The sequence below is a fragment of the Cynocephalus volans genome, chromosome 8 (assembly GCF_027409185.1).
Source record: "Cynocephalus volans isolate mCynVol1 chromosome 8, mCynVol1.pri, whole genome shotgun sequence".
NCBI classification, from domain to species: domain Eukaryota; kingdom Metazoa; phylum Chordata; class Mammalia; order Dermoptera; family Cynocephalidae; genus Cynocephalus; species Cynocephalus volans.
This window is the reverse complement of record NC_084467.1, coordinates 19,570,981-19,593,124: the sequence shown is the minus strand read 5'-3', so window position 1 is coordinate 19,593,124 and position 22,144 is coordinate 19,570,981. Positions and strand designations below refer to the sequence as shown.

At 54.7% G+C, this 22,144-nt stretch overlaps 1 protein-coding gene across 1 annotated transcript in view; it reads left to right on the top strand.

Moving 5' to 3' along the window:
- Nucleotides 1-21,943, top strand: part of RUNX3 (RUNX family transcription factor 3) — a 57,802-nt gene extending 35,859 nt beyond the window's left edge. The window contains exons 4-6 of the mRNA XM_063106527.1: nt 6,106-6,210; nt 16,464-16,622; nt 21,396-21,943. Coding sequence (XP_062962597.1) covers nt 6,106-6,210; nt 16,464-16,622; nt 21,396-21,943 — 812 coding nt within the window. The remainder of the gene's footprint in view (nt 1-6,105; nt 6,211-16,463; nt 16,623-21,395) is intronic.
- The last annotated feature ends 201 nt before the right edge of the window (nt 21,944-22,144 follow it).

The window sequence follows — 22,144 nt, the reverse complement described above, 5'->3', positions numbered from 1 at the left end:
GACGATTATCTGAGTTACTGAGACCTCGTCAGGCCATTACGCACTGAAAATGGTTTCTTTGTGGCTTTCATACCCGCAGACCTGCGCCGTCCCCTGAAGGCCTGAAGGAGAGCGTGTGGCAGGGTGGGGGGAAGTTTCCAAGGCATCCTTTATCAGTGTGCTCTTGTAGTGGGCGCAGCTAAGGCTGGGACGGGGCTGTGGCCCTGGAAGACGCAGGAGGCTGCGTTTATAAACCACTCTCACATCCATTCTCTCACCAGTCTCAGTGATCCTGGGAGGCAGGAAGAGGTCTAAGTAATGAGTTCTGATGCCTGTGGAACTCTTGACAGGGTGATTAGCTCCCGGAGCCTCATGGTCTTTAAGAGCCTGGGCTCTGTCATCGCCCAGTCTGGGTTTGAGTCCCAGCTTTGATAGTGACTTGCTGGATGACATTGAACAGACGACTCACCCTCTCTGTGCCTCATTTTCCTCATGTGTAAAATGGGGATAAGAATGGTACCTACCTCATGAAATTTGGGGAGGATTAAGGACACTGATACAAGTCTCTCTGTTGGCACATATTGAGAGCTGATAGATGTTAGAGATTTTGTTACTTCAAATGCTTGGGACCCAAGGAGGCCTTTGAGGTCCCTTTGAGTGGTGACAGTCACTGATTCTCTGATTACTGTGTGGTTTGGGCGGGGGTGGGGGAAACCCAGAAGGTGTGAATTGTTGAGTGGGAGAGGTGGAGGCGGCTGGCAGCAGGGAAGGAGGGTGCAGGGGTCCGGTGGCATGCAGCCTCACATCTGCTGTGCCTGTCCCACGGATTGGGAAATTCCCAGCTGAGAGAACAAATCAATGGTCAGAACAGACCATCGGGGCCAGTTTAAGAGGCAGACGAGTTGGGGTTTGGGACTCAGAGCCCCTCCCTGGCTCTCTGACTTCTGCCGGGACTAAGAAGCCAGGTAGAAACTTCTACTTCTTTCCTCACTTTTTAGTCCTTGATTCTGTTTGAATTCCGGGAAGATAGCTTTCCACGAAAGACACACACACAGTAACACCCCAGAGTTCTTACCACAAGCTGAAGGAGTGAACCAAGAAACGAAGGGAGAGAAAAACAGGCCATGACTGTCCCCTGCAGTGATTAGGGTCGAGGTTCCTGCCCTGCAGTGCGACTTTCTTACAATAAACACTTTGTAATGTGCCCTTTATTGTCCCACAGTGAGATTTGCAGATAACATAACCTACCTATTTACATGCAGTTTCAAAATCTGTATAATTCCATAGCTATAGTGGAGGGGAAAAGGGAAGTCAATTTATAATAAAATGCAGACTTGAATGTGGACACGTCAGGGTGAGACTACACAGGTGGACAGACGCCCTCCCTCTGTGCGCAAGCCCGGGAGCACCGCAGCAGGCGGGCAGGTGGTTTGCAGGACTCAGGGTCTGAACTCCACCTTGCTTGCCATCAATGCGTCAGTGCCATGGTTTTCTGAAGTTGTTAAAAACTCTTAGCAAAGTTCTGAACAAAATTTAAAAAAATAAATAAATAAATAAGAACCATCTTCCCTCCTGGAAAATTGAGTGGATATGAAAAGTGCAAAAAAAAAAAGAAAAAGCCTTATTTTATGTAAAGCTGAGATAATTTCATGGCTCAGAGAATTTTTATAAGCAAGTTTTTTACTTCCTGGGAGACTGAATTCGTCATCACCCTGTGCAGTGCTAGGCATTGGCAGTACACCCTCCCTGTACACACGTCCCATCTCTAAATGCCACAGTGCTGCCCTGGCATGATGTTGACCACACACCACCATAAATCCCCAGAATGCCCTCTGGGAGGCGGCCACTGGCCTAGGCCAAAAATGAAAAGCACATAAGCTCCTGAAGTGTCATTAACCAGTTAAAAAGAAATAGTATGTAGAGAGAGATTTGGGGTGAGAGGTGTGAGTGCAGGCTTAGGGGGGACTGCTGGTGGGGGAGGGGATAGATGGCTGCTTGGCCAATGTTGAGAAAGCCCAAAGGTCCCCTGAGACTGAGACACATCCCTTCCATCCCCTCTGGCTGCCCATGCAGCTCCTATGGGTGGGGCTTATCACATAGGAACCCAGGCTGGAGGCTCAGGGACTTGCCCACAACCGTATTGCTGCCACATTGCTGCCACACTGCTGGATCCGGCTGACTTGCTGATTGCTCCAGGGCCCTAGACCCTGCAGGAATATCTGGGGCCAGCCCTAGGAGTGCCTGGATTTGCAGTTCCTGGGTTCCTGGCTGATGGCAGGTTTGCTCAGGGGCCCCTGCCCAGAGCTGTCTTCCTCCTTTGTCTTCTCAGCTTCCTGCTGCAAGCTGAGAGAGATGGGGGGTGGGTGGGTTTGTCACCACCAGGCAGAGAGACCGCTGGGCAGGCCAGGAAGAGTAGTGGGGCATTCGGGGGACAGCCTTCTCCTACCCCTGGTTCATGGGTCCCTGCCTCCTGTGGCACATGACACCTGCTACTCGCTTCTACTCCTGCTATTAGGCCCCACTCCTCCTGTCCTACCAGCTCCCTCTCTCCTCTCAGCAGGTACCTGGGGGGTGATGACAAGCCTGGAAGCTGGTAGGAAGCTGAGAGTGTTCAGGGGTGGTATGTGGTTTGCTACCTGGTGGGGGTTGGGCTTCTCGCTCCCCAGGAGCAGGTCCTTAGTACCTACGCAGAGGGGCAGGCTGAGCCCTGCCTGGATACTATGTGACCTGGTCAGCTCACTGCCCCTCTATGAACCTCAGTTTTCTCATCGGTAAAATGGGAGCAGTCATCTCTGCCCTTATTTCATTTAACACAAGTTTGTTAAGCATCTGTTATGTGCCAGATGCTGTCCTAGGGGCTGGAAACACAGCAGTGAACAAGACAAAAATTCTGGTCCCCAAGGAGATTAAAATCTAGTAGAGGGAGACAAAATAAAACAAGTAAGTAGATGGATTATTAAAAGCAATAGGCATTGCGGGGAAATTCAAGCAGTTGCAGGGAATAGAGCGAGCAGGGGGTGGGAGTGTCTGTGGTGCTTAAGGCATAAAATAAAATATGAAGGATTACAATGGAAACCAATTATATTAAAACATAGTTAGCAAACTGTCATTTAAAATATGATAAATGCGCTGCTTTGTTTAATGTATTAAGTAACAAGATTTAGCAATGGCTCTAATGACGGCCATGATTTTGGAATTGTGACAAACAAAAGATATTTAGAGAAATCTGCAGAAGTGTAACATGATATGTAAATATCTGTGAGGTCTGTTGGCAACGTGGTCACAGGTACTGCTGATACCTCTGTGGTGTGTTGTCTGTGTTCTTACTTGAGAGAGATACTAAATTTCGGTTAGAGGCAAGAGACAATACAGTTGTCATTTTTTTCCTGTCCCAGTACACAGGCCTACTGAATTCTAAGAGGGGTCCTTGGAGGCCTAATTTAGATAAAGTGACTAGGGAAGGCCTCACTAAGAAGGTGCTTTTCAGTCTAGACCTGAAGGAGCATTTTAGAAAGTTGTCAGGTGCAGCTGTGGCCAGGGCTGCTGCGCAGGGGATTGGGGCCTATCGATCCTGTGTCAAGTCTGGCCAGTAGGGCTCCGGGTTCTCTGCCTCATCTCCACATCAGTGTGGTGCCCCACAGAACCAAGGAGGTGCTGGAAAGTGATGGCAGGCTCAGAGGCCCAGGGCCCCCTAGAGTGCCTGGCTAGCTGGAGGGGGAGGGCATCCAGGAGGGAAATGACCTCGGAGTGAGAGAAGGAAGGTCCCAGAAGGGACAGACAGGGAGCCTGAGGCCACCTGCTCAGCATTCCCCTAGACGATCTGCACTTTCTCTTTCCAGAAATCATGCAAAGAGCCCTGGTGGGTGAGAGTGAGCGACGGTTGTTCTTCTGACCCAGGGCTGCAGGGGAAAGTGCCGTTGGCATTTCCAACCCTGCCTCCAGCCAGCTTGATCAAGAAAAGTCTTCCAGAGCAGGCACCCTGTTTCTCAGTTGGAGCCATACATCAGTTGTTCTTTAGCTTTAAACTCCCCCCGGCGTCTCAAAACCCCGTGGGTTCTTTGGCGTGGCCCCTGGTAGCCTGGCTGGTTTAATTTTGTTCTGGACTCTTGTTTCTGGGGCTAGAATTTTTACTTGATCACTCAACCAACGAGCACTCAGCTGTGCAAAGGGAACCATAAGATATTGGTCTCTACCTTGAGCTTTATCTCCCACCTCTGAAATGGGGATGTTGAAACCTTCCTGCTCACCTTGGGAGGACAGCTGTTGAGAGGACAGCAGAGGGTGGCTGTCCTTTGCTATCCCTGAGGGACTGGTGTGCAAGGCCTTTGGCCCCTGCTCTTTGGGAGTTCCTGGGCCTCTACTGGGGTTAGAGACGGGGATACACAGAGGCACAGGCAGGGGTAGGTGAACTCTGACTTGGGAGATCAGCGAAGCTCTCCCACACCACCACCACCAAGCTCATACAGTGTGAGGCTTTGGATTGTAATAGGGAATAGGGTGAGAGGGGGATTCCCACTAAAGCGCTAGGAAAATTGGGTTGCCCTATGAGGAAAACTCTTTGCTCTATGCCATACCAACAAGTAAACCCCGAGACAAATCAAAGAATTCACTGTAGAAATTAGAGAGAACGCTGTTTACTGAAAGTAAACCTTATCTGCTTTCTCTGTGTGGGAAACCTGCCCAAACATAAAAATGATAGAAGAAGTCACAAACGAGAGATGGAGCTGAAAATGAAAATCAGTTCAGCGTCGGAAAGCGAGATGCAAAGGCCAGTGAGCTGGGACACTGATCACCCCGAATGTCACATGGGAAGTGCTAACAAGCTTCGTATACAGCGATTTTTAGAAGGCACTAACACCTGAACAGGAAAGTATAGAAGATTACGAAGTGATAATTTGTGTCGGATTATGACAGATAATAACCATATAAAAAGTTTCAGTCTCACTGGTAACAGAAGAAAAGCAAATGAAATCAAGAGAGTTGAAAAGATCTTCCGTCTTGATAGACAGGGTGGCAGAGCCGATGGTGCCTGGGTGACATGGCCTCACACTGCTCATGATGACAAAGATGTCTCTGGAGAGTCATCTCGCTCCAAGAGAGATCAGCGCCTGTAAATATGTCCCAACCCTCTGATGCGATGAAATCACTCACCGTGTCTTGGAATCTGTTCTAAGGAACTAAGCAGAGGTGCAGACAAAGATTTTATAAACAGAATGTCATTTTCATTTTACTTTAAATAGTTTTTTTTAAAAAGTATTTTTGAAAAGTTTTTTCCCCTCTCAGGAATTTTGAATGGAGACTTTGGAGCCAAGTGTCTATCTAAAAATAGAACAGGTTTCTGGAAATAACAGTTGTGTCTACAAATGAAATGTCTACAGTTCCCAAATCAGTCCTTTTCCAGCTCCAGCTGCAGACACCAATAAGAAATCAGCAGCAACGTAGATACCCAAGAATAAGGAAGTGGGTAAATAAAAGATGAGGCTTCTGTGTGTTGAAATATTTTGCAGCCATTAAAAATGAAGTTTATAAAGAAATTTTAATGACATGGGAAAGTGCTTCTGATGTGATGTTAAATGAAAACACAGCAGGGTACAAAAATATATTTTAGTGCCACTGCCACTGTGTAAATACACATACCCACACAGAAAGGTTTGGGAGAGAAAACATCTAAATCGTAACAGTGTTTATCTCCACCTAGTGGGACTGTGGGTGGGGTTTTCTTCTTTTTTTATATTTTCTGTGTTCTCACAATTTTCTACAAAGATCACTAATTACTTTCAGATAAAAAAAAAAATACTGTGTATATATACCTGTCCTTGCTTCCCACTGCAAAATCGTGTGGCTCTCTGAACAGAAGGAACAGCGCAAAGAAAGGTTAAGAAACCAGGGTGGCCAGAGCATGGGGGCGGGGTGACAAAGTTGGTGCCAAATCCCCAGGAGCCTTGAATGTCAAACCCAGCAGCTTGAACTTCACTCAGAGCCCCACCTTCTGCCCAGATTCAGAGGGGAAACACCTGCCCCGTCTTGAAAGTTAGGGGCTCCGAGGGGTGGGGTGCAGATGGGATACCAGGGTGTTGTGAAAGCTCCAGGTGCCAACCTCCTGCCTTTATCCCCCACTTCTCCCAGGGAAGAGTTTCACACTGACCATCACTGTGTTCACCAACCCTACCCAAGTGGCCACCTACCACCGAGCCATCAAGGTGACCGTGGATGGACCCCGAGAGCCCAGACGTAAGTGCCACTAACAGGGGGAGTGTCCGGTGGGGGAGGAGCAGCAGCAAGGTCAGACACGTGCCTTGAGTCCCTGGAGCCCTTCTGAAGGGGTTGTGGTTCTTGGCAAACCCCTAACCCCTCTGGGCTTAACCACAGACTGTGGGAGGCCAGTGAGGATGCTGGGAGGGGATGGCAGGACCAGCTTGGTGATCTTGCCTCCACCGTGGGATGCCATTGGAGCCAGCTGAGGGAGTCACAGAGGGAAAAGGATGGAAAAAGCTTCAGATAGGGTGTTCGTGGGAGTGTGTGTGTGTGTGTGTGTGTGTGTGTGTGTGTGTGTGTGTGTGTGTGTGTGTGTGTGTGTGTGTGTGTGTGTGTGTTTGGGGTGCAGGTTGGGCCAGGTTTGCCCTACTCCATCTGCAGCTTACTCTACCAGTGGCTGAGGGGTGGACAGAGGGCGGGAGCGATCCAAAGGCAGCAGCCGATCTGTGAGGCCACATCCCCTCCTTGGAAACTGTGTCTTTGAATCTTAGCATGTGACTTGCTGAAGTCACACAGAGCGCAGGCACCCTGTCCCCAGAATCCACACAGGTGAGATCAGGAATGCAGAGTATGTTTCTGCAAATATTTATTGAGCACCTACTATGTGCAGGGAGTCCTGATCCATCAAAGGGAGTTTGTTTAATTCTTCCACCTGCTGAAAGCCCTGGAGTTTTCAGATTAAGGTTGGGAAGGCTGGAGGGTGGGCCACAGGTGTGTGTTCACCAAGCGAATGAAACAGAGAAGCAGGTGGCCAGCTCTGAACTGGCCGCTTCCTGAACTCTATCCCAGAGCTCTTGTCTGGACTGCCCCCACCCGAGGCGTACTCAGTCTGGTGTGTTGAGAGTGGCCTGTCCTCTTTCTTTGACTCTTTGCAGTTTAGAAAACCCTTTCATGTTTATTATTTCGTGGAGAGAGCAGATTCTGAGCCAGCCTGCCTGGCTGTGGGACCTTAGACAACACACCCCATGTCTCGGTTTCCTTGCCTGAAAAATGGTACACACACAAGCAGCTACCTCATGGTGCTACTGTGAGGGGAAAATGGGTTAATCTGTTTAAAGCACTTACAGGGTGTTTGGCAGGTGATCGATTGCTTTAGCCAGGGCTGTTATCCGCTGTGGGACCCTGGGCAAGTTACTGACCTCTCTGGGCCTCAGCTCTCTCCTCCACAAAGTGGGATGATGCCCCCACCCCTGCAGGCCTGGAGATCAGTGGCAGCATGTGGACAGTAAATGGCTGTAGCAGATGGATAGTCCTTGCGAGTCACTGGATCCGTGGTGTTCTGTTATCCCTGGTCCCTGCCCCCCACACTCCCACTACCACCGTTAGTTGATGGTGACCTTCTCTTGAGAGCAGCAGGGTGGCTGCTGAGAACCCAGGCCATAGTAATAGAGGTGCAGGTATAAAGTTTCCACTGAAGGAGGTGACAGTCCTGCTCTAAGTTGCCAGAGGCAGAATTGGTATGGACTGATGGACCAGAGGCATAATTGGGCTCAGAGTGAGGATGCAGCATTTAAGAGCCACTCCAAAGAGAAGTGAGCACCTGTTTGTAGAGTCATGTGAGCAGGGGTCTTGGAGCTTGGTGGGAAGGTCCCCGGGGCAGGGCAGAGTCTGGCATCCCTCAGATCCTCCATGTGCAGCCCTGCCCAGCCTAGAGCAACCAACCCTCCCCTAAGGAGGTCCTTCTATGAGCATGAAGTTCGGCCCTGCCCTTGGGAGCCCCCAGTTGAACCCTCTGCCTGCTTTTCTCTCCTGGGGTGCCCCAGGCCTGAGATGGCCTTTTCTGAAGTGAGCTGGTAGGGAAGGGGTGGCACAGGATAAGGCAGCTGAAGCCAAAGGGAGACGAGGCAGCAAGAGAAAGAGAAGGAAGCTGGGCTGGAGACAAGCAGAGTCAGAGGCCAGGCTTGCTGTGTGACCTAAGACAGATGGTGTCCCTCTCTGGGCCTTGGCAGAGGCTAGAAAATGGAGGATTTTAAAGTGACTTGTTCAAAGAAAATTGTAGAAGAAGCTCATTTATAGAACAGAGTTGGGAGGGGCAGTTCTCGGGGTCCCCTATCCTTAGGATCTGCTTGCTTCTGCGTCTGGCCCACCCTGGCCCTGAGATCGGGTCTCACTAGGACTCTGGCTTCCAGCCTTCAGTCTGTGGCCTTGCACAAATCCTTCCCCTTTCCTGGCCTCAGTTTCCCCATCCATAAGAGGGAAGAGCCCAGCTTAACAGCTGCCGGTCGCTGGGCACCCACTGTATGCAAGACTCTGTGCAAAGTCTCTGTTAATTGATCCTCAGCCTCCCCAGGAGGAGACAGAGGCCAAGGAGGCAAAACCACTTGCTGCATGTGAACTTCAGTGTACCCTGGGGGCTCAGAAAAGGGAGGGCTGCTTGGAAGGGCCTTTCCACCTCAACGTGCTCATCTGTAAAATGGGGATACTATTAGTATCTGCTTTGGGGAGTTGTTGTGAAAGCTAAATGAGTTTACAGCTGCCTGGCCCGCAGGAAGTGCCCCAAACCCCTAATGGATTATCACCAGCCTTTCGTGCTCCAGAATTTCCTTTCCAGGCTTTTTTCCTGTTTTGCAGCCCCCGATCGCCATGTGAGGTCTCAGCCTTCTGTGGGGTGGGGTGGGGTGGGGTGGGGTGGGGTGGGGTGGGTGGGACTAGGGCTGGTACTAGGAGCTAAGGAGTGGGAGTCCGCAGATCCCTGAGGCCCAGCTGTGGCTTCTGTGGCCGGGTCGTTCCCCTCTGGTGCCCTGCAGAGCATGCCTGACCTGCAGCCAGGTGGCCAGCTGGGTTTGAAGGCTGGCTTGGTGGCTTCCTGCTTGTGTGGCCTTGGTTTCTGAGGTTCTCAGTGCTGGTGTCCCTCAGAGTCACTGGGGGCTGGTTAAAAAAGCAGGTTGCTGCACCAGATCCAGGATTCGTGTGGGAGGTGGTACATCATGTGGCGATTCTGGTGTGGACCAGATTTGGGAATGGCTAACTCCCGTCTTCCAGGCTTAGCAGGTGCTGGTACATGGAAGAATAGGACCCAGGTCTTTAAGTCTGCCTGAGGCAGAGGGGGCAGGGGGTTCTGGCATCTTCCATGTGGGCCCTTTCCTCCCCAAAATGTACATGGAATGATTTCACCAAATGTTTTCTGGGCACGTACCATGTATCAGGCAATGTTCCCTGTGCTGGGGACACCACAGTGAACCCATCAAGTGGGTTCCTTCCCTCTTGGGGACTGTACTCCCAGCACTAGGCGAGATGGGGAATGAGCATTGTTGCCATGGCCCTCAAGGCCCCACCTAATCTGTGCTGTAACCCCCCTGCCTTTCTCTCCTGTCCCCTCATCCTTGCTCACCCCGCTCCGGCCACCCAGCCTCCCAACTGTTCTTCAGACTTGCCAGGCACACTTCTGCCTCAGGGCCTTTGCACTGCTGTTTCATCTGCCTGGAACACTCCTCCTCAGACACCCCCAGATACGTGGCTCCTTCCTTCCCACCCTGAGGTCTCCACTCAAGCGTCTCAGCGGCCAGCCTGTTTCAGATCGCACATGCACAGCCACCCACCACTCTCCCCTACCCTCCCCGGCTTTCATTTTACCCCGAGCACTGCTCACCTTCTAAGGTGCTGCATAGCTCATTAATTTATTTCATTTATTATCCATCTCCCCCCACTATTATATAGGCTCCACAGGGTGAGGGTTCTTTTCTCTGCTTTTCCAGACAAATAGACCCTGGGAATGCAGACATGAGCACGTAGTAGGTGCCTGATAAATATTTGATGAATAAATGAAGTCAACAAATAACTTAATTTCACGTAGTGAGAAGTACAAGGAAGAAGAACAAGGCTGGGAGAAGGGGTGGAGAGCCAGGGGATGGGGCTTCTGAAGAGGTGACATTCTAGCAGAGGCCTGAAGGAAGTGACCCAGACGGCCAGGTGGGGTGGCCGGGGGCGTGGCGTGAGCAGTAAAAGTGACCCTAAGCCGGGCCTCTCAGGGTCTGTAAGCTGCCACAGTCTCTTCCTCAGCTCCAAGTGTGGGGAAGCGGGGATGCCTGGGCTGGAGAGAGGTAACTGCCCCTGACCCCACACTCCCCAGGAACATCCCCCAGGCTGAGAGCAGGCCTAGGGGTGCCAAGGGAATCCACCCAGCAGGAGGGAAGGGGTTAACCTCAGACCTCCCGGGTTCCCCTAATCAACCCCAGGCCGCTGGAAGCCCCAGTTGCAGCCCTGGGGGGAGCTCGCCTCCCTGCTGCTGGCCCCCCGCCAACCCGATTCCCTGCCCAGCCACCGACCTGCTTTCATCTGCTCACAGGGGGCCAATTCACAGCAGACCACCCCGGGCCCAGCACCCGCCTGCGATTCCGCGCAGTTGTTAAGAGTCGGGTGTAAATCTCCTGACAGGCCGCAGAGCAGGCCTTGGGCCCGGGCGCCCCACCCCATGGCTGGGCAGACACAGTGGCTGCTGTGTCTGTGTTGTGGCCGCACCAGGCAGCCAGGAGGCTGCTGAGTGGCTTCAGATGGGTGAAGGGCCTGACAGTTGGGGCACACATTGTTCCCTGGACTCCTGTGGCCCTGCACAACTCTGCTCCTCCCCACTTGCTGCTCCCTTCCCAGCTGGTCGAGGCTGGACACGGAGGTGGCCTCTTGCCAGCAGGACCTCGTGGCCAGCTCTCCTCTCTTGGAGGTCTTGGGAACCCAAGACCTTAGCAGAAGCTGAGGTGCTCCATGAATCATGCTGACCATTCCAGCTTTGAATCTCAGGGATGCCCCTCACTCTGTGACTTTGACCATGTGCCTCCACTTTCCCATCTGTAAAATGGGAGTGATGGTAGCAGCCTCGAAGAGGGTTGTGACCCTTGGAGACGACATGCGGGGCCCACCTAGCACAGTGCCTGGTGCATCGGCAATGCTTGCTAAGACGGTTGCCACTCCTATCGCACAGACTTGTGTTGGGCCAGCATGGAGGCAGGGGGATGGCCCTAATGGACTCTCAGTTCCCCCAGAAGCACCAGGTACCTGGCAGGTAATGGGACCCTGTTCTGGCCCAGCTGGTGATAGTGAGAAATGCCCTGGGGATGGTGGTAAGGGGGCCCCCAACCTGGCATCTTGTCCTCTGGCTCCTACACTGGGTGACCCTGGTTGTGGTCCTTCTTGCACTTTGACCCTCATTGCACACCTATGAGGCTGGTCACCCCACCGTATAGATGCATTGAAGAGGAGTAGTTTGCCGTGGAGTAGATGGCCAAGTCAGAACTGAAACCGAGATGCCTTCTTTAAAGGCCAAGATGTGGTAAGCTGTTTAATTCCTGAAACCTGTCCTCAGTCTCCAGAGTTAGGGTGTGTGATCCCCGTATTACAGATGAGACGACTGAGGTCCAGAGGGAGAGGGGGACTTGTCCAAGACCACCAGTGGGTGGGAGCTGCCTGATGTGGGCCTGGGTCTCCTGGGCCCTTGGGAGGGGCAGGCTGGGATCTGCCCTCCCATAAATGGGATCATGGGTCTACTCAAGGCCAGACTGGGAGAGCTGTTTGTGATCTGAGCCCAGGCCCCAGGCCAAGGTGGGGCTTTCCCCAGGCGTTCCCCATCTTCCCACAAGGCACTCTACTTCTAAAAACTTGTGGTCTGTCCTCCAGCTCATCCACACCATCCAGGGTTAGACAGTATGATAACCACTTTACAGACGTGGAAACTGAGGCCCAGAGGACAAGAGGGACCTACTTGGTGTGATCAGAGAGGTGGACTCAACCCTGAGCTTCAGAGCAGGGAAGGGCACCTAGCAGAATCCACTGAGACCCTCTCATTTTCCTCTCCCCAGGCCCATCTTCCTGGACCTGCAGAGAACAGCTCTGCCCTGGGTCTGGGCTGGCCCCAACACCCATTATCAAGCCCCTAATTTTCTTTTTTTTTTTTAAAAGATGACCGGTAAGGGGATCTTAACCCTTGACTTGGTGTTGTCAGCACCACGCTCAGCCAGTGAGCGAACCAGCCATCCGTATATGGGATCCAAACCCGGGGCCTTGGTGTTATCAGCACCGCACTCTCCCGAGTGAGCCACGGGCCGGCCCAAGCCCCTAATTTTCAAAACCCAGGCTCCTTGCCTGAGAGATGGGCTCCAGGGAGAGCAGGTAGCCAGGCACCTTCTGTGTGACCTTGAGCTTGTCACTGGTCGAGCCTCAGTTTTCTCACCTGTAAAATCGGGACAGAGGTAGACCTGCCTTGCGGGGATATTACAAGGTGAAACAAAGCAGCGCATGTCAGCTGCTTAGACAGTGAATGGACAAAGAGCTCAGAAAGTGGCAGCTGCTGTTTTTATTATTTCTGCTCTTGCTAGCTACTGCTTTTAGGTCTTAGCCTGCAGAGATGCCATGGGAGATCAGAGGTGGGATAAGGGGCTTCCTGTAGGAGGTGCTCTTGGGTTGGGTCTCCTAGGTCAGGAATGCACTCCTAGCTGAGGCTGTCCTGAGCTGAGGCTCTGAAGTGTGGGGGCAGAGAACATGTGAGAAACACTGAGAACAACAGCAGCAGAAAGAGGTGGTGGGGCAGGTCCTGGAGCAAGCAGCCCAGCCTTTTCTCCTTTGGGGGTCTCAGTCTGACCAGTGGCTGATCCTTGCAGTCTTACATCAGGGACAGTCAGAGGGAGGGAGCCTCAGCAAGCAGGCTGTGCACAGGGGAAACCGAGGCACAGATCACAGAAGGGCTGGGCCCCAGGTGACTAAGTGGGGTAGGGCCAGAGCTCCCTACCCAGCTCCCACTGTGGGTAACCGAATGAAAGAGGCCTTTTCTGCGGCTCATCTTCTTTCCTCGGGCACAGGAACTTCCGTTCTGCTCCCAGTGTGAAGGCCCTGGCCCCGTGGCTCTGAGACTCTCTGGCGCCCTGGCCACGTGGGGCTGCCCTGGCTCCCCCTCGCCCCTCCCTGGTAGTGGCTCCAGTGTTCCACAGCAACAAGGAAGAATTCCCGAGTGCTCTTAAAACTCCCCTCCTCCAGGAAGCCTGCTGTACATGAAGGCAAAACAGCATATGGTGGGACCGTGTGCTCTGGGGCCAGGTTACCCGATTCATAGCTGGAGGCCCAGACCAGCCACGTCGTGTAGGCTCTTCCTGAAACCTCAGTGACCCATCTGAACAAGAAGAGCAAAAAGGAAAGTGTCAGGAGAAAGAGCACTGGACACGGAGTCGGGGATCAGAGTGCAAATGCCGGCTGTGTTCTGGGCACCACTTCACCATCCCAGCCCCAGTGTCCTGGTCTTTAACGTGGGGGTGACAGTCCTGCCTCCCTTGGGCACAACACGGGTAGAAGTGATGGCCATGACAGCATGACCCATGTGGGTGGAGAGCGTCCACAGACTTTGTTGGGCCAACACCTCAACCCCTGGGGGCAGCATGATGGGGACACTGCAGCCTGGGGTGTGGGGAAGGGAGTGTAACTTGCATGAGGCCACCAAGCTGCCAGTGGCAGGGCCCATCCTCGAACCCAGGCAGGCTGTGAACCCCGCCCTCCTTCCGCCAGGCCCCAGGAGTAACTGTAAACACTCTCTGTACACGGTGTGACTCAGAAACTGGGGACTTTATTCACCAATGACGATGATAACAAGGCCTGAGGTTTTGCACCAGCTTTTGTGTAGCCCCATTGGCTCACTTTAAGCTTGTGGTTGACTAAGACACCCGGATCCTTTGCACCCAAGCAGCTGCCAGGTCAGTGTGCGGTCTCCACGTCCATCCGGCAGGCTTCCTGCCTGTTGAGATTGTTCTGAATTCATTCGTCCCCCAGCTCATGCCCATCACCCTACCATTTCCAGTGGCCTCAGCAGCACGGACAACAACATTTCCTCCAAGGCCTGTCAGGAGAGTCCTAAACCTGGAATTGGAAGCTCTGGCCACACTGGGCCCACCCCCATCAGGGCACCAGTCAAGGCCCTTCTATAAAGCACACCCTCTCACTTCTGCCCCAGACCCCACCCATCCTGCTTGCCTCATTTACGTGACTTGCCCAGCCCCCACAGGCATCCGGGTTTGCAGCCCCAGCTCCTACAAAACTCACCCCCAGCCCACATTTTCCCCTTTGTTGCCAAGGGTCCTGGGAGGCAGCCACGGGAGGGCATGGCTGGAGGCCACATGGTCTCATTCCTGTTGCTGCATGTCCCATGGGTTCTTGGCTTGGGACCTCTTCCGAGGAGAAAGTGGGGTTCCGTTTCTCAGTGACTTGCTGAGCCCATTGTGGCCCCCAGGACTTCACACTCCATTTCTCAGGCTCTCAGATTCCCATTTGAGCTCATGGTGGTGGCATGTGGGGAGCTCGGGATCTGCAGGTACCAGCATCCATTGTGTCCCTATTTTCCGAGGCCCCAACTCTCTCTGTTCCCTCGTTCCCAGAAGCAGTCAACAGTCTATTGACACTTTTCCAGTCCCCCACGGATCACTCGTTCAGGCCCCTGGAAGGACAGTGAGGAGGTCTGTTTTGGCTCCCACCTCCTTCTCTCCTCTTCTCTGTCAATATGGAAAATTCCATGTCACACCAGACCCAAGGACTCAAGCAAACCTTCTCTCACTTAGCCCCTTTCCCACGTATCTTTTCTAAAGGGGACCAGGTCCAGGAATTCCCAACCCCTTCCTCACTGTGTGACCCTGGGCGAGCCTTCTGCCTCTCTGATCCCAGTTCTCTTGTTTGTGCAAGAGGGCCTGGCCACCCTGCCTGCCTGGCTGCTCCCTCGAGGGGGTCATGAGAGGCAGAATGCCAGCGGCTGTGACAGTGTTAGGCTGATCAATAGGACCCAAGGATGTGTGGCTCCAAAGAGTGGTCCATTTCTAGTGTCTGCCCTGGAGAAGCCCTGGAGGTGTGAGCAGGGACATTCCTGAGAGTGTTGCACGTCAGGGAACCGTAGAGGAAATTTGAAAATGACCCAGGTGTCCATTGAGGGGAACAGCAGAGTGAACTGCACAGTGGATGTGACAAGTGAGAATGAGGGACATCCGATGGCACGGCTGTGTAGTGTCACACCTGTGGTGCCCTCACTGTTCCAGGGAGGGTTCCCCAGGTTTTATGGAAACTCTGTCATGTCTATGGGGCTGGGTTAGTCTCCCCGCTTTACAGTTAAGGTACCTGAGGCCGAGCTCCAAGGTGTGCTACTAGAAGAGCCAAGCTATAGAATGAAACACCCAGGCTGAGACCATTCAAGAAAGTTACATGAGGAACTTGCTCTGTGTTTTCTGTGCATGTAAGACCAAAAGAAGTCTGGAAAGAAAAACTTCCAGACTGGTCACAGTGGGGACTTCTGGAGCACGGCTTAGGGCGGATCAAAAGAGCCTTATCTGTAATGTTTTTATGTTTGTAAATATTTACGTGTTGCTTGCAAAATGTACAATGAGCTGTTGAAAAAGTGTGTGTGGCGGGGTCGGTCCCTGGAAGCTTGATGTCCCTCAGTAAGCGTTCCCTTGGCCTCAGCAGGCTGCAGGGTGGTAGGAGCACGGTCAGCTGGATCCTGCCAGCACCCCTGGGGCCCGGGAAGCAAGGCTGGGGTCTTTCCTGTATGGGCCATGGCAGAGGGGTAGTGGGAAATGCTGGCCATTTTCTCCAGGGGCGATGCCCAAGCCGGGTGCACTGGTCCCCTGACTTCAACTTCCAGGCAGAGATGGGAGTCCAGCCCCTCACTCAAGTGCCCTAAGCCACCTCTGCTCAGCATCCTGGTGAATTTCCCCTTCTGTCTGAGGCCCACGGAGGAGAAGGCGTGTTTGAGGGTCCCAGGCTGGCTCAGGGCTGAAGGTGCCACAGTCCCGTTGTTCTTGCAGATCTGGGGTTGAGGGGGCGGGCAGCCCTCCTGGGTTCTCTCCTGGTCTCCCGTGGAAGTGTGCTGGAGCCACTTTCCCATACCTCAGTTTGTTATTGCCTCAGTTTCTCCTTCTGTCAAACGTGTTGGAGAGGTTTAGGTCACAGACTTTGATATGAACCGCAAGTTCAAATCCTGACTCCTCTACTCACTGGCCCTGTGACCTGGAGCGCCCCCTGAGCCCCACCTGTGGCATAAGAGTGATTATTTCTCCTCATGAAGTTTAGGGATGAGGTCGTGGCAGCCCCAAGGTAGCACATAATAACCGTTGTTTGTTCAGAAAGTCTTTCGAGAACCTCAGAAAAGAGGTTGGTGGTGACCTCATGGTTCTCCCTGTGGAGGCCTAAAGTTAGACCTCAGGAAGAGTGAGGCATTTCTGTCTCCCCTGAGACTCTGGGGAGCCAGTGGCTGATGGGCTCCCCATGCTCTGCAGGGCACCGGCAGAAGCTGGAGGACCAGACCAAGGTGTTCCCCGACCGCTTTGGGGACCTGGAACGGCTGCGCATGCGGGTGACACCGAGCACGCCCAGCCCCCGCGGCTCACTCACCACCACAAGCCACTTCAGCAGCCAGGCCCAGACCCCAATTCAAGGTATGGCATGGGGGAGGGGGGTATACAGCAAAAGGGATGCATAGAGGGGAATGGGGGACCTGGACACAGTCCATCTGCCCCAGACCAAAAGTCCAAAGGTCATTTGCTGGACTCTTTTCATGGAGGAGCAGCTGTGCTCAGCTGCTCCTGTGGATGTTTCCTGAGGGTCTGCTCTGTGCTAGGCCCTTCATTCATTCACTCGGCAAGCATTTATTGATCATGCATGGTGCCTGGCCCCAGGCATCGGCATGAACAGACACAGCCCTTGCCTCCAGGAGCTCACCTAGAAATGGGGATAATCCCACAGTGCCCCTACTAATATTGGGGCATGACTTGTCCAAGGAGCTGTGACAGACATGTCCCTGCTGTGTATACAATGTCCTTCTCTAGCTTCAGCTTTCTCATCTAAAAGTGGCATGGTGGTGGATGCCTCTGCCCAGCACTTACATGATGTTCAAATGACATTGTTGTACTCAAACATACTTTGTAAATTTAAAGTGATGTTCCAGCCCTGGAGAGGCACATAGCATTGCCTGGGAAAGGTCTGTCACCCTGCCCAGAGACTCCTCCCAAACAGGGAGGAGCTGAAGTGGGGTGAGGACCAAGACTGGGTCTCTGTCCGCCTTTCCTAGATGGATACAGCAGGAGCAATCGCAGCTAGATCTCAGGTGGGTCTTCCAGAGCATGTAGATGCCTGGCACACAGCAGGTGCTCAGTAAACAGTTGGATGCTGAGACTCTCTTCTGTTCTCCAGGTTCTCTTGGTCAGTGAGCTGGGGGCACCGGAGGCCATGTGCACGCTGGCCCCCAGGTCAGGAAGCGCAGAGGTTGCTTGGCAGCAGGACTGGACAGAGGCGGAGGGCTGGCGGTGCCTTGCACTGTGTCTGTTCTTTCTCAGTTCACCAGAGCCCGATCAGGGCTCGTTTGGTAGATGAACAAGCTGAGGTTTAAGAGGTTAAGAGTCACCCTTGGGTCACACATTCTGTCTGTAACCAGGTCCAAAGTCTCCACAGCGCCTGTCCCCAACAACTTCCTGTACTTCTGAGGGCCCAGAGCAGGGAGCACTCAGTGCAGGCCTGCAAACCAGCTTCTGCCTGCCCCGCTCCCGTCCCTCTTTCTCAATGCCATGCTGAGCTGGGGGCCCACAGGACATCTCTGCTAAGGGAGGCGTTGCCCCCCTGCCCTTGTCATGCATGCCAGCCATGATGCGGTGGCGGGGACTTGATACAGCCCCTCAGTGTGAAGAGAAATTCCCCCCCTCCCCCCACAATTCTGACCTGGGCTCAGGAAGCTGGGCCTTGGCCCTGCTGAAACCCCAAGGTAGGGCAAGGCCCCAGACCAGTCTCTTTGAGCCTCCTCTCTGGGCTGGTGAATTTGAGACACTCAGCTCTTGAGCCATGGGGGGATATGGAGTAGGGGTCTGGCCTCAGGAGGTGGTAGGAGGTACCTTGCACTCTGGGCTTATGCCCCCCCTTGCCTAATAGCTGTCCCTGTCAAGGTAAAGTAGATTAACATCCAGGCCCTTATCTGCCAGGCAGAGCTGGCCCCAACAGGGAATTAGGGCCCAGCCAGAGGAGCCCCAGAATCCAGCAGGTGGAGGTGAACAGTGGCCTCCTGTCCACCAGCTCCATGGAAGGAGAGCCCCAGCTGCCCTGCCACAGTTGGGTGGGCATGACTTGGGAATGAATGCAGGCCTGCCCACCCTCCATCCAGCCCTGCAGCAGGGCTCTGTCTGGCCTGCAGCAGGCAGGGCCCCTGCTCCACTCCAGGGCCGGGAAGAGAAGAGGTCCAGCCTGAGGGGCGGTAGCCACCACAGTCCTGCCGCTGCTGCACCCTGAGGCAGGGTCCCCAGCACCTCACTAGCTGCCCACAGCATTGGGCCTCAGGCAGTCTCTGAGGCCCCCTGCCCCAGCCAGGCCTCCCCCTCCCCAGGACTGTCCACTTTGGGGTGAGAGAAAGGGCCCTTGACAACTGGAGCCAGAGAAGGGGCATGAACTTTGCAGTCAGGTGGACCTGGCTAGGAATTCTGGCTCTGCCAGGCATTGACTGTGGCAAGTCGCTGAACCTCTCTGAGCCTCAGTCTTCTCTTCTATAAAGTGAGAAGAAGGAGGTCCCTGCCACTGAGGGGTATTGGCAGGCCCAGGCTTGGGAGTCACTCTCACTGGCTCTCCCTCCTGGTGGGATGAGCCCCTGCCTTCAGGTTCCATGCTGGGGGTCCCCCACCACCACTTCCCTGGGTGCCTGTTTATAGGTTTGACCCCCAGCGTTGGTCACTGGCAAGCAGTGTCACAGTCCTAGCCCCTCCATACCCCAGTCCTGGGCCCCCCCGGCTGCAGCTGCCCACAATGGGGACTTCTCACTGCTCAAAGGGTTCATTCAGTCACTACGCAGCAGCTGGGGCAATTTGGAGAAGAAAATAAACATTTCCTTCCACTGTTGGGATTGGCTGCTCGACAGTGGCCCGGCCAGCTCGGGTTTCCCGGGGCTCGAGGCTGGGGGTGGGGACACGTGAGAGCTGCTGAGGGCAGGTACCTCCTGCGCCACCCTGGAAGAGGGGTGAAGGCCTCGAGAGAGCAGGAGGAGGGGACAGTGGCAGGTCCAGGAAGGCCCATCTCTGAGGGACACACGTGCTAAGCCCAGGCCCAACCCTGCAGGGCCTTGTGTTCCCTGCTGTCACATGCTGAGCTCCTGTTTGGGTTTCTTTGTCTTGAGAATGGGGGTTCCCGTCATGTGGGCAGCACCCACTTCACTCCTCTAAGCGCAGGGGGCCAGCCTCGTGCTTGCTGTGCTTGGAGTGGCTGGCATTTGCGACGGGCCCTTTTCCCTCTGGGGTTGCCTGGTGAGAGTGGCAGCTGCCAGCCACTTCCGAAACCGTAGGCTTCACACAGCACAGAGCAGCCCAATGACCGGGTAGGGAGGAGGGTACCAGATCTTCCAGAAGGCTGCAGCCAGCCAAACCCACCTTGAGCCTGGAGCATCACCCTGTTCTGACCCACACCCAGGACCAGAACCTGCTGTTGAGGGAAACACACCCCAGCTGACGTGGGAAGACCAAAGCCCTGAGAAGTTGAAAGTGTCACCTGAGGTCACACAGCACCTCAGGCGAGCTGAGGAAGCAGGAGGCTGGGGGCACCCACGGCTCCCCGCCCTAAGCCTCCGTCATGCTGAGCGGTGCCCACAGGAGCTGGCAGCAGCCCTGCCGGGCCAGGGGCAGAGATTGGTTTCTTCCTGGGGCCTCTCCTGGCCTTTATCCTTTGGTGGGTGGGACAGAGGGGTTGTGGCAGACAGACTTCACCTCTGGGCCACCACTGGGCTCCCATCCACCTCCCCAGTGCTACCAGAGAACAAGGAGGGCCCGGGCTCAGGCCTCACCTTGGCAGCGCTCTGAGCAGGCCGTTCTCCTGGGTACCCAGAGCAAGAGGCATTGCAGCCACTGCAGCGCTGCATTCTCGCTGCCCCTGTTCTGTGCCCATCTCCATTCTAAGCATGTCACGTGTATTAACTAACATTCTTTACGAAGTTATGGTCCCCGTTTTTTATATGGGGAAACTAATGCAGAGAGACGTTAAGTGACTTTCCCAGGGACACATAGCTTGTAAGTGTCCAAACCAGGGTAACTGGCTCCAGAGGCCACACAGTTAACCTTGATTCTGTGCTGCCTCAAAGATGGGACAGTTATCTATCAGGCACATTTTGGGGCTCAGGACCAGAACCCTAGGATTTTATGCCACGTCCCATGTGCTGTGTGACCCTTAGGCAAGTGCCTCACCCTCCCTGGGCTTATTTTCCCACCAAGGAGTTTATACTCAATCCCAAACCCCCTTTGAATGCTGAAGTTTTGGGAGGTCTGTGATTATAAAAGAAGGGGCCAGAGGCTGGAACACCCTTTTCTTGGAGCCCAACAAGGAGCTGAACTCCTGGGGGAGCTGGGGTAGGCTCTGGGCTGGACACTGTGTCCCTCTGTAACCAGGTTGGGGTCTGGGAGCCCTCTGGCTTCTGTCTTACTTTGCTGCTGAGGCAGGTGAGGGTGGCATCTGGTCACTGGGTGGCTACCAGTGAGCTCCAGCCTGCAGGGTGGCCGTGGAGACACAGGCCCAGGGTGAGGTAGAGGGGAGGGCGGGCAGAGCTGCTGTGAACCCAGTACCCACAGCCCAGGCGTGAGCACCTGGAACCTAACTGAGATGCACCTGGGCAGGAGAGGCTGGCATGTGGGCCCCCAGCAGAGAGCAGATGCCTTGTGATGAGTTCCGGTCTGTTCTGTGCAATGCCAGAAGAACCAATCTTTCTCTCTGCCTCAGTTTCCTTGTTTTCAAAAGCAGAGTCCAACTCCCATCCTCACAGGGCCATTGGAGACCCTTTCACACCCGTGGCCTTGTCAGATCTTAACAGTGAGTGGAGCGTGGGGACTGCCCAGCCAAGCCTGCTGGGAGCCCATGCTGACCCCTGACTTTAGCTCCCACCTTCACACCTTAGACAGACTCCCCACGGCTAGGCTGTGAAGGAGGATCTAAAGTGGAGAAAGAAAAGCACCCTCCTCTGTTCCTGCCCAGGGGAGGCTCCCCCGGCCAGTCTCTGGCCCAGGCACCTGCTCCCACCTGCTGCCTCGGTGGGTCTGAATTAGGAGTCATGGTGGGCTCTGGCCCCTGAGCAGCCCAGGGCAGGAGGGGCAGGGCCCACTCCAGAGCCAGGGGGCCCCAGAATGGGCCTCGTGTATGAAGAAGGCCCCCTGGAGTGGTCTCAGGCTGTGACTGACCCTCCTCCTCATTGTCCCCAGGTACCTCGGACCTGAACCCATTCTCCGACCCCCGCCAGTTTGACCGCTCCTTCCCAGCGCTGCCGACCCTCACGGAGAGCCGCTTCCCGGACCCCAGGATGCACTACCCGGGGGCCATGTCTGCTGCCTTCCCCTACAGCGCCACACCCTCGGGCACGAGCATCAGCAGCCTGGGCGTGGCAGGCATGCCGGCCACCAGCCGCTTCCACCACACCTACCTCCCGCCGCCCTACCCCGGGGCCCCGCAGAACCAGAGCGGGCCCTTCCAGGCCAACCCGTCCCCCTACCACCTCTACTACGGCGCCTCGTCCGGCTCCTACCAGTTCTCCATGGTGGCCGGCAGCAGCAGCGGCGGGGGTGAGCGCTCGCCCACCCGCATGCTGGCCTCCTGCACCAGCAGCGCCGCCTCGGTCGCGGCCGGCAACCTCATGAACCCCAGCCTGGGTGGCCAGAGTGATGGCGTGGAGGCCGACGGCAGCCACAGCAACTCGCCCACTGCCCTGAGCACGCCGGGCCGCATGGACGAGGCCGTGTGGCGGCCCTACTGACCGTGGGTGGATGCCTCCCGCTGGAGGCGGGGACCCCACCGCCCTCCCCACAAGGGACTGGCTCAGCTCCAAGGCTCTGGGCAGGAATGGGACTGATGCTCCAGAGCGATCATGGTTCCAGGGTCCAGAGCTGGCAGGTGGCTCTGAGAGCATCTGTGCAGCCACATCTTTGTACAGAGGCAGTAGGTGCCTCCCCCAGGA